General features: G+C 30.5%; 1 protein-coding gene across 4 annotated transcripts in view; it reads right to left on the reverse strand.

Moving 5' to 3' along the window:
- LOC140450159 (uncharacterized) overlaps positions 1 to 12793 on the reverse strand; it is a 114034-nt gene that overhangs the window by 32047 nt on the left and 69194 nt on the right. For all 4 annotated transcript variants that reach the window (XM_072543609.1, XM_072543611.1, XM_072543610.1 and 1 more), the window contains one exon: positions 10111 to 10299. In XM_072543609.1, coding sequence (XP_072399710.1) covers positions 10111 to 10266 — 156 coding nt within the window. In that variant the 5' untranslated portion in view covers positions 10267 to 10299. The remainder of the gene's footprint in view (positions 1 to 10110; positions 10300 to 12793) is intronic.

Genomic DNA, 12793 nt, shown 5'->3' on the forward strand with positions numbered 1-12793 from the left:
ATAGGTGAAAAAACGGTATCATGCTACCATAATATCATGCCGATTTGTAAGCAGCCACCAGACTTTTTACATTCACCAAACTTAATAATATGAGTAGCCGATCAGCTTTAACTAACAATTTTTCGTACACGTATCATTTTATTCAATTTCTACTATTGAAGGATAGTGTTTTTGTGCTATTAATTATATTTTCGCACAACAATCGTCTTTCGCTTTTTTATTAATCACATAAAGTTTTTCTATCTTGTTTTCAACATTGTAGGAAATGAGTAAGGTCGTTGTGATCTGATTGTATACAGGGTAAGTCATGAGGAACTTTACATTTGACTGTAATTTAAAAGTTTGGCAAACTGAATCTTAGATTAAAAAAAATGCAAACTTTTTAAATAATACATACCTTTTAGCAAATTTCTAGAATTTCAAAAAGAAACAAATTGTTTTGAATAATACTAAAATATCGCTCTGTCTAATATTTGTTTAATGAATAATCGGTATTGTCGTTTTATCGAATTCTTAAAATTGTATTTCAAAAGAAAAGAATCAGTCTATATTTTTTAAATTAACGAAAAAGGAAAGCATATCGAAGATTAAAATAAACGAACTTATTTACAATACAAAAAAAATTTAAGATAGATAAGAGTTTTGTACAATTACATCAAACAAGTTAAAAAACAAATAAAACGAATATGAATAACGACAATGGAGATTTATAGAAAATTTTCGAAATGAAATTCACCTGTTTATAAAAAACATTAAACCCTATGTCTAATTGACCTCCTCAGAGTAAAGGAATCATTTCTAATACTTATATTTTACATTTCCAATGTTACAAGGATCAATAATTTTATCAATTTGTTCTTGTTGTATATAAATATATATATATATATATATATATATATATATATATATATATATATATATATTTCGATAAACCAACTCTTTTAATCGGACCCATATGAAATAGTCGACAAAGGGCCATGCATTAGGCCCCCCGCGTTCTATCCTTTATTTCCATAATATGTATGACGCTGTTGACAAACAGCAACTGAGAAATGTGGCAATGTACTATCTTACGGCCACATTGGCTAGTAGATTCGGCAAAATTCTTTGTAAAAATCGAAGTACACAGCACCTGTCAAAGGCTCATTAAAAAAAGGGGGACTACTTTCCAAAACTATCTACTATCCAAAAATTCACTGCAATGTATACTGCGAAAGGGATTCGCGAATCGCATGGGCATTTTCGTCTGTCCAAATGTGTGAATTGTGCGAGTTATTTTTCCATCCCCCGTAGATCGGGCTTCCTCAGTAAATAGGGTCTTATACAATATGCGATCTTAGTTACAATCCCCCTCCTAGCAAATTGTAGTCGTGGGATTTTATTCCTAGATGTAATCGTTTGATTTATTGGATGTAATAATCTAGGTGATGTCTACTTACTTGGATCTGCTTCGATTGCATCACGGATATGGTCTTGTTGTAAGCGACCTAATGCCTGTTCAGATTTTAATTTAGAGAATTTTCAATTTTCTTTAAAATAATTAAACACTGATCCAAACGTTGGTGATTCAGAACTCGACGTTCTGGAAATGGCCTCTGTGATAATCGCCAGTTCTATTGAAAACCCGTTAGGAAAAATAATTTCTGCATATTTTGATATTGAAAACTAAAGAGGCATTTTGAAATTAATCGAAATAGATTAAATATCTTACAATATCCAAAAAACTAATGAAAACCCGTGTTATAAAGAAATCCAAATAAATAATCACGATGGCGAGCAAAAAGTCAAATTATGTACTCAAACAAAGAAGCTGTCAGAGAATTTAATAAAACGACCCTACTGTTGAATCGCTAAACAAACATTATGCAGGGCGATGTTTCAGTATTATTCGGAACAACTTATATCTTTTGAAATTCTGTAAATTGGCTAAAAGGATTGAATTATTTAAAATGTATTGTACGAGCTTTGGTAGGATTATTACTTATAAATAAAATTTTTGTTTAAAAAACTTAATTTTTGCAAAAAAGTAACATTTTTTAAATCTAAGGTTCATTTTGCCAAACTTTAAATTCATTTTATTATTCAAAAAATGTTTAATGAAACATTAAGTAATCTCGTGTGGGTAAAAAATAAATATGCCATTTTAATAGTCTGTGTGTTTAATTTGTAAAATCCTTATTAGAGTTTTTAAAAACTGTATAGACGGTAAATTTTTTTCTATAAACAAAACGAACTAATCTTTTTAAAACAGAATCTGATTTTTTGCTACTTTAAATAAATCAGTTGAATAGGTCGTAGTAGTGTAACGTTTTACCAAAATATGAGACATATCGAAGTTACCAATGAAAAGTTATGACGAAATTTTAGTCAGCAGACACTACTTGTTAACGGTCATTTGTTATTCCCCATAGAGGCCTTCATGGCTATGAACGTAGTAATCCTGTAGTGGGATCTTAAGGCTGGTTTTCACGCTACGTCTTATTGTACGTTTTGTTGGATAGGACAAATCCTATATAATGAAACGTGGCATGTAAACAGCAAAACGTACGTCTTGTCGAATCGAAATGAAATCCAAGGTAAGATCGTAGAAATGATGGGAGAAGCATAGTTTTGCGAAAACTGATAGGATAAAACGTTACGTGAAAATACATGTTCAGACAAGTCGTCTGATCTTGACTTATTTGACGACTAGTTTCACTGCAGTTCGTTTCATTTTTCCCAAAAAAAGCCTAATAATGTCAGATTTGCGGCAATGCACCCACAATTTTCTCGGGGAATTTATTGAATTGTATAAAAGTTTTTAACTAGTTACGTTTTAAAACCAAGTGGATTGCATTACAGGTTTCAGGAATTATTTGGCTTAACGCTGGTTTGGATACTATGATTGTAAACTCCAAGTCCTTGACGCTTCGTCCTGTTGTAAGATATCTGAGAGTTGCTGTGAGTCTTTCATGGGGTGTAATGGCTTTTGTCATGAGGTGTCTTATTTCAATATGTAGCGTGTTACCAACTCTAGCAATTGACAATAGGCTGAGGTATCCATTCGCAAATAATTGCGCCAGTCATCTGGTTCTTTTAGTAACGAGACGTGGGAATACTGGCTTCTTTTTAGAAGCCCAATCTCTTAACCATCTTGTCTTTTAGCTGTTCATCTCGTTTTTCCTCAGTCCTAGTATCTTTATAGTTGAAAAAATAAAAGAAAGCAGCCGTGTTTCTTCCATAATAAAAAAAATCGGTTGCCTGTAAAGTCGGTTTTACGGGCGAATATTTTACGTGACAACGTCTTTTTCTCGGTAGAATATTTATTGATATAAATATTATTAAATTGCACAATAGGAACAAGGAATTGAATGAAAATAAGAATTGCACAAATTTTAACTATAGAAATATATTTTGTTTACTAAAACATTGTACATGTAAACTTAAACTTAACTAATTTCTATTTGAGTGATTTTGTTGAGGATAGGACGATGATAGGAGAAATATGAAATGAAAGGAAGTGTTTCTGCTGTAATGTGTCTTGAACGCCAAGAACGCTCGAGAAAGACAGAGACACAAGCACGGAAGCACGCACCGATTCAACGCGCCTAATTCTCTAGTGCTTCGCGCGCAGCGGACCGATCATGTTTGAGTGGGAGAGAGACGCAAGGCATTCGCCGGTCCGGCGGGCCTCTCTCTCGTTCGGTGACTCACTGTAACAGACGTGAGCGGGCGTTACACTTTTTCATGAATGACTCCGAGCCACAACCTAATTTAAGACGTTGTCACGTCAAAAAATCATTAAACAAACTTCATACAACTCAAGGGTCTGAATTAGAAATGAGGTAGAAAACGGAAGGAAAAACGTAGTGTGTATACACTGGACAAACCGTACATTTTGTCGTACGTTTTATATGACCCACAAAACGTACAATATGACGTAGTGTGAAAACGGGCCTTTAGACTATTATACTTTGCGGGGATTTGACGATACTGAAGTTAATTACTTATAATGATACTAACTGACTGAGTGATCACCACATTTTAAAGATACATATTTAGGTAATAAGTATTTTAGTTATTAATTTAATTAAATAATCTAATTAAATTATAGATTAATGCAATATTTTATATAAATATGCCACGTATTTGCTATTTGCCGTGAATTTTCAGTAATAATACCTTATGTTAACAATAATCTCAAAAAAGGTCGTTTGGATCTTTTTTTTAAATATATTAAAACAAGAGAATCAAACATTTTTATTTGTAAAAGAAAGCTTATAGCCTATAATTAAAAGGAATTGTTTGGAAAATTATGTGGTATATATTTTTATATTTTACATTTTTTTTACTTTTATTACTCCACCATAATGTAATCTTATTTAATGGTCTATTCTAACTAGTTATTTGCTTTAAAGGATATTATTTCCTCTTATTTAGTAATTGTTAAACTGGCTTAAACACATTTAGTCAGTTTTGAAGACTAGAACAAAGAATTTGACTTCTTTTGTTGTTTTGGAAATAATTATGTCACCAGCACACAAACCGCTGGAAAGTATCATATTTCAGTGACCATTAAGTTAGATTATCGGCATTCAAAAGCTCCATACAATAGCGCTGATTTATGGGGGAGCACTTGTCCCATAGACTACCTAAGAACCACCAGAGGGTTCTTTCTGACTATCTCAAGAAAGAGTTCCTACCGAGATAGGGAACAAAACACACCCAGTTTATCGGTTAAGTCCTCTTTTGAGCCTCGGCGATGGACATCCCTTAGCGTCGTGACGTGGTACTATTTTACTGCCTGCTACAATAATTCACACACCAATATTTCAAAAGGAAAGTGCTATTCTTTGTATAGATGACAGCCAGCTAATTTTAGAAATTTATTCACCATTAATATTTGCTATTTTCGCTAATTTATTTACAGTTAAAATATTGCACTTTTCTTCCATTATTATTCTAATTTCATTTAATCAGCAACCTCATTAAAATTTACACAAAACAGGAATGAAACAACACCAAGAAAAATAAATAAAAACATGGCAAATATTTTCAGACTAATTTTCGTATATTTGAAAAACCCTGGTATTACTTCTTAGTATTTTATGTAGACTCGAAGACGTGAACGAATCGAAATATTCATAAATTGAGGGTCAAATGTGCAACGAAGGTGAATGATGATGGATGATAATAATCAATTTATTGATATTCTAGCTTCGGGGCATCCTGGCAATTAACCAAAAAGTTTCGAATTGACGAATAAAAGACGTGACATTAAAAACTGCTAGTAATTTATCTTGACAGTTACAGGAAATGGACAGATATTTAGATGGTATTTTAATGTATATATAACAGTACTAGAGCGTATTTTAAGCTTAAAAAACTTGGAGCGACTAAGTATTATGGTCTTCCTATACTTATTAAGTACCTCTCAATATCATTATTACACAACCTGTAGCATCAATTGCTGAAAATAGACCTCTCTCAGTTGTTTAAAGTGTTTTCGATCTTGTGTCATGTAAATCCAGTCTGTTTTAATCCTCATCCTATGCAATAGCATGCGTCTACCGCGTGGATTTTTACATATACATCTATATGCTTAAAATCTAGCACCCCAATCTATTAGACATTTAGTCTACCTGCGTTATTTATTCTCGCCATATGTTCAGCCCAGTACCACTTCATATTTGCTATTATTACAACATCACCTATAACCCCTCGTTCTGGCTTTTGTAATGACATGTGGAACTCTATACCTTAGTGTTAATCTTAACTCTACACTCTACCACTCTATGCCTGTCTCAGTCCGTTTGATTTTTTCAGATTTTTTTAATATGCTAAGGTTCGTTCGCCATAGCGCTGTAGTTTAATTTTACACCATCGACGTGGATTATTATGTTAATCCATTCAAGTTTTACAAATATATATTCCAACAACAGAGTTTTGTTGAAATGTTATCACCTTAAATGTTATCACGTATGTTGCCCTACATTTTAAATGTTTATTGTTAAATTAATTTTGTTTTTGTGGAGTTTCACACTTGCTGTTGCAATTTTATAAAAAATTTTACACAGTGAAATAGCAAATAGCTAAATAAAATTGGGTACCTTTAAGCTAGCAACATCAATTTGTTTAATTCGTGTCTGCACTGAGATTAGCAGTAGTTAAACCTCTGTTTAAAAAGGGTGATCCTGAATTCCTGAAGAGCTGTCTTTCTATATCGGCTTATTTTTTTTTAATTATTTGAATCACCGGTGTTTGTGAGCGTTTTAAGCTTTTTCTATTCTCAAATGCAGTCATGCACAGCATGGCTATTTAAAGTGAAAATCAATCGAAACTGTTGTTTATAATTTTAAGAGCAAGATTGTTGCCGGTTATGCAAATAGACATCTTCCTTTGGAGATTTTATGGAAAGATAGGGTATACATATCGATGTGGATCATTATCTAGACTTTGAAATATAGATTGGTAAATTATGCGTACAGTAAACATCTGTTTGTTACTCTCTTAAGAGTAATATTATATTTAAATGTCACCTAAAAACGAGCTGTCTATGGTGCAAAAACTTCTGCCCACTAATATGATTTGGAATAATTTTTTGGGGAGGAACTACCAAAGTTTGAACAAGTTTTTATTCTACAGAAGAAATAAAATACTCCTTAAAACAGAATACTGCTCAAAAGATAATACTGCTTAAAATACATATATTTCAGATAAACATCTATCATCAAGCATATATTTACTACTACAAGGTGGACAAATTAAACAAATCTGTTGGCGGTATTATAAAGAATCTTGAACAATATTTTGTAAATGACTACCTTGTGAGCTTAGTAAATGCTTTAGGAAACAAAAAACATTTTTGTTGTTTGTTAGAAAGAGGTAATTTTTTAATCTGACAATATGTATATTAAACAAATGTTTTAATTTACATTTTGATTTCATATCTGTTGTCTTTTTGTATAAATTATTACTTAATTCAATATGTCGATTATATTTATTTAATAATATTAAAATTTTATATTTTTTTATTACATTTGTATCTGACACTGTTCATTTTAAGTAAAGTCAATTCCAACCATTCGTTGTCAACCTATTCTTGTAAATAACGGTATCTCTGTTCTATTTTATTTTGCAAAATACTTTAAAATACGATTTTAGTGATCCATTTAAGTTTTAACTTTTTTTTCAAGCGCTTGTGTCCAGCTTGTGTCTATTAGCTGTAACTCCTCTCAATCTGTCCAATACACCAACAGCTTATTTTAACAGTAACGAATATCACTTTGAAATTTCGGTATTTTCTGAGCTAATATTAACGAGAGTAAATTAAGACTAAGCACTAATCCATAATGAAAATCTACATTCAAATAAAATTTATCAGTTTACATGTAAACTGTCATATGCTGTCTTAAGTTTTAACTGAATACCATATGAGCATTTGCTTCTTTATTCGTATATTATTCATTCTCATATTTCCCTTACATTCTCAGTGATACCACCTGGCCCAACTGCTTTACCTTTCTTTTTTATTTATTCATTAACATTTTCATTTATTCGCTGGATGACCATTAATGGTAATGTATCTACCAGTTCAGAAGATGTTTGTGTCAAATTTTTATTTAATAAATAATAATTTTATTTATTAAACTGTCAAAATATTTTTCAAATTTTTCTTAATTACCTATCTTATTCTTACCCTAATATCTTTTATTGTCAAAGTAAGTGTGTTTTTTCTATGTTGAGCATTCTATTTGCATTTATTTATCGTATTTCAGAGCAAATGCATTATTAACGTATGATATAAAATATTAAAATGTATGATGAAAAATATTAACTTTCACACTGTTTGGTTTACATTTTTAAGTACAGAACTTTTTTAGTCATAATATACATTCTCCTGCTTGTGATTTATCCATCGCAAACAAGTTCTCACAGTCGATAACTACCTGTCACATCATTTTTACAAATTATTGCAGCACTATGCAATAAACATTTATTTATGTAGGTAAATGGGTACTACATGTTGTACTTGAAACGTATATATCGGAACCTTGCCAAAGAACAACGAAGAGTTTCTCTTTTCTATAAGTATATAAACACCAACTGATGACATTTTTTGCTGGCCTAGACATAAAGGCCATTAGGAAGCTATACGGGGGTCATGATATATATATATTTTTAAGTACTTATATATCCATATATCGACTGTTTCTGTAATCGACGTCCGAAAAGTACTTTATGAATCATTTCATTGATCTCTTGTGTCTAAAATAAAAATTTTATTCCCGATTAAGGATTCTTGTTTACCCATTAAATTCAGACTGTATATCCTCATATCTTAGAAGGTTAACATTGTTTATCATCCTACAGAATTGATATTATTTACTATTTTTATTGGGAATTTTTTAATTCTAATAATTTGGTTGCCTTCGTCATATTGCCAATATATTATACATTTTAAAGTAAATGACTTTAAAATGATATTGTCAATATTTGTAAGATGCGTTCTTAGGAAGACTTTCTTGGAAGATAGTTCATTGGATTACATAAAATCAATTGTAACCTTGAGAACACCCGTCAGAAAAATCGTAGTATGTGATTTGTCTTTAAAAAGATAAACCACACCTAAGCGTGACAGTTAAATTTTCTCGTTAGTAATGACGTTAGTTTTCCTATGAGGAAAAACCAGAAAAAAAAACTCATGATAGTATTCTGACGTGGTAAGTATTTGGTCTTACATTTGTAATTGACTTACTAATAGTTGTTTTTTATTTTTATTGATTTCTTCTCTTAACATCGGTGACCAGATTCTACTACATTCTGCCGAGTATGCGTTCATATACATATGGTTAAAATTACAGTAGGACTAAGCACAGTAGGTTTAAAGGTCTTTTAGGCTCTCTGCTATTATGGCGGTGTCATCTGCGTATCTGATGTTATTAATAATTTCACCACAGATTTTAACACTTTCACGATGATTAATTAAGGCTATCTCAAAAATTGGTTCAGTGAAGGCATTAAACAATATCGGTGACATAACACATCCTTGTCTGACACCACACTTAATAGTAGCTTTAGCTCTCCAATACAAGCAGTCTAATTGTAAAAAATCTTAGATCATACGTGTCCAGACCAACTTAGTGTAAGCTTTGAAATAGTAATTTATGTGGTACTTTATCAATGGCTATTTCGAAATCTATAAAACATAGATACGTACAGATTTTTCTAAAATCAATGTTCTTTTGTCACATTTACATACAAAAAAGAGCTTCCTTAAAAAAATACGTAACTTTTTCTGTAGAAAAATAAGGTAATATTCGCCTGCTGATCATTTTGAGACGAAATAAGGACCTATTAAATGATCATCAACTACTTCAACCCATATGTTTACTAAAGACTGATGCTGAAAATGAGCTTAAAAAATTCCTTGTGAATTTTCCTCAGGCTGTATGGAACTTTCGTATAGAATGTCGTCCAAAAGAATTTAATTGAATTCAATTGATAGAAGAATCTAATGGCAAAAAAGTTTCCAAGTAGTAAAATTTGGACACGTTGAATATAAAACGGATACAAATGATGATCTCTAAGAATTTTAAATACATTGAATTTTTTCTAGAGAAGAAAAATAAACAAAAAAAATTTTTTGTCAAGTGGCGTACTATTTTTTCTTTAAAACATTTAGGTAATTACCCCCATGCGCGCCAATGATGAATACAAAATTCTTAGTTATATATCAAAAATTGTATACGAACTACCTCCTTAAACTCACCAAAATGTGAGAAATTATATTCACTGTCAAAATATTTCTGATAATACTAAGCGTATTTTCAAGCCTAAATAAAGAAAGAGTTGGAAAACCTTTTTAAATACATTAAGCTCCTTTATAGGATATTGGCATACTGTAAAATCTTTTTTAAGAGATGTCATGAAAATAAATAAAACACAATTCGACAAAAGTCGTATCTAACAACTTCTAGATAAACTAGTTGCTTCGTATGGAGCAGAAATCCAGATAAATTTGGAATCGATACATATCGCTGATATTAATTTCACGGCTTAATTGCTTTATTTGTCAATCTATAATGATTATTCATAATATAATCAGAATAAGTTTAAAAAAGAACTTACCACTGACGTATATTCGGATAAAGTTCTTTCAGAAGGAGCTCTTTGACTTTCTTCTCCATCAGAGTAGGCGGCATTCCTGGAAACGTGCACAGGAGTCGGAGAATGATTGTGGCGTGGAGATGCTACGTAATGATTCTTAGCTATCCTTCTAGCCATGTCGAAGCTATGTTTAGGTTGCTATCATTTCAACTGAAACAGTAAATTATTTGGTCACTAATTTAATATTATCGTTCTGAAGCTATTTTTGTGTGACATCTTAATACAATTTACTATTTTTATTGGGAACAAGCCATAATTTTACTTTAAAATAAGTTTATTTTGACGTTTCGATTTTCACTATTTATTTCTACTAATTAAAATCGAAACGTCAAAATAAATGTTCGAATATTGTTAATTTTGAAATAAAGATCTTAAAAGTTTTTAGTTAACAAGCTATATTTTAAAATTATCAGTTGGCAACATTTATCTATAGTTTACAGACCGCTAATATCGTTTTAATAAATTTGTAATAAACAGACATTATAATTTTAAACCAGCTGACGTGACTAACTTCGTACCGCTTTAGAATTAAATAATATGTCTAAAAAATTAATGGAAATACAACGGAAAAAAGAAGAATCAAACATATTACGCATGAAAAAGTTGAATCAATTAATTGCTTTCTGATAAAAATATTTTTATCTTTTTTGCGTTAAATAAATATATAACGATGGCGTTTACCAACACGCAAATAACTGCTTATGCGTGAAACATGGAAACCCTAAGCTAATTTCGCAAACTTCCAACGATTGGTTTTGTGATTTGTTTATTGCCACTGCAGAAGCCAAAAGCACGGGAAATTGTAAACGTTTAAAATCAAATCGTACGTCCGTCGAAATCATCAGTATACGCGGGGTCAAGACATCCTCTCCTTTGTATTTTTCCTTGATGATCGTTGTCGCAATGACATTATTCATTAGCCTTTTCACAGTCAGTCTCATTCCATTGCACAGTCGAGGTTGATTAATGTTACACAGCATAATGACAACTGATCATACTTTTAATTGTAAATTGTTAGGTGGGAGTCCAAGCAACTCCAATGAATTCAAAAATTTTGTAGGATAGTTGAATACGTGATTCTGAGTCAAAACTGTGTCCACTGTAGAATTTAAAGTAGTATATTATCTGATATATTTAACTGATATATATATATATATATATATATATATATATATATATATATATATATATATATATATATTTATATATATATATATATTTATATATATATATATATATATTTATATATATATATATATATATATATATATATATATATATATATTTATATATATATATATATATATATATATATATTTATATATATATATATATATTTATATATAAATATGTTGGAAATATCGGGTATGTGGTCTATATTAAATAAAAAATCTTTGTTTTTTCTAAAGCTCAATATTTCGCCATTTATTTAATAGCTTCATCGGGAGTAACTGTAAAAAACCAACATTTCAAAACACTGACGTACACTTAGATTTACAATACTTACAGAAATTAAAAGATTATACACATAAATAAAATTGAATATTAAAATAACATTATTGTTGATGAATCTGTACATTTAATAAAATGCATGTTAAAATTTAAAATATCTTTGAGCACGTTCGTTAACAATAAATAAGATGGAACAAGTAAAAATTATTTCAAAATGCAAAAAATAACAATGTAAGAAAACATTAGAGGAATAGTATTTCTTTAATTAATCATTAAGGCTAGTTAGTATGATTAATCATTAAGGTGAGTGTAGTTTTAAATTTTGTTTAATATATTGCAATATATGTTGCTTAATTGCCCCGTGTCTGTTTTATAATTTAAAGTTTGTTTATTTTTGTTAATGTGGTACATCTCCAAAAATAACCTACTTTTGTAATTTTCAGTCTGTACCAAAATACGAGCATTGTTGTAATCTAACAGATGACCGGTGTTTTTGTAGTGCTCGACAACTGCGCAAGAATTTTTTCCTAAGCGGCAATCACTTTTATGCTGTGTGATACGTTGTTTTAGCCACTGCGGTGTATGGCCAATGTAGCTTTTTTCACATCCTAGACACGGTATTTCATATACCACATTACTCCTATATAAGGTTGGTACTGGGTCTTTAATTTTAGAAAAAAGTTGTTTGCTATTTATGGTATTGTATTTAGCTATATTAATATTGGAAACATCTTTGAATATGGATACGACAGACTGGGTTAGACCGTTAATAAAGGGGAGTTTTTTGTATTTGATTGACTCATTGTTAGAGTCAAGGACAGGACCATCATAGAAATTGCTGCTGTAAATGAGTTTTTTTAAAATATGTTTAGGATAGCCGTTGTTTCAAAAAATTTTCTATAATATGTCCAGATTTTTTTGTAACAAATTATCATCAACAATGGACATTACCCTGTTTTTCATACCCAATACTGTATTATATTTTTGACGAGTGGTGTGGTTTGAAAAGTAATGCATATACCTTCCCGATGCTGTTGGCTTTTGGTACCAATCCAATGTCAGAATATTGTCATTTGTTCTTATTACCTTTGTGTCTAAAAATGGTATACTAAGATCTGTCTTGGTTTCAATTGTGAACTGAAGATGTTCATTAAATGAATTAAAAATGTTTAATGTGGTATTGATGTGATAA

This window comes from Diabrotica undecimpunctata, chromosome 9 (genome assembly GCF_040954645.1).
Source record: "Diabrotica undecimpunctata isolate CICGRU chromosome 9, icDiaUnde3, whole genome shotgun sequence".
Classification (NCBI taxonomy): Eukaryota; Metazoa; Arthropoda; class Insecta; order Coleoptera; family Chrysomelidae; genus Diabrotica; species Diabrotica undecimpunctata.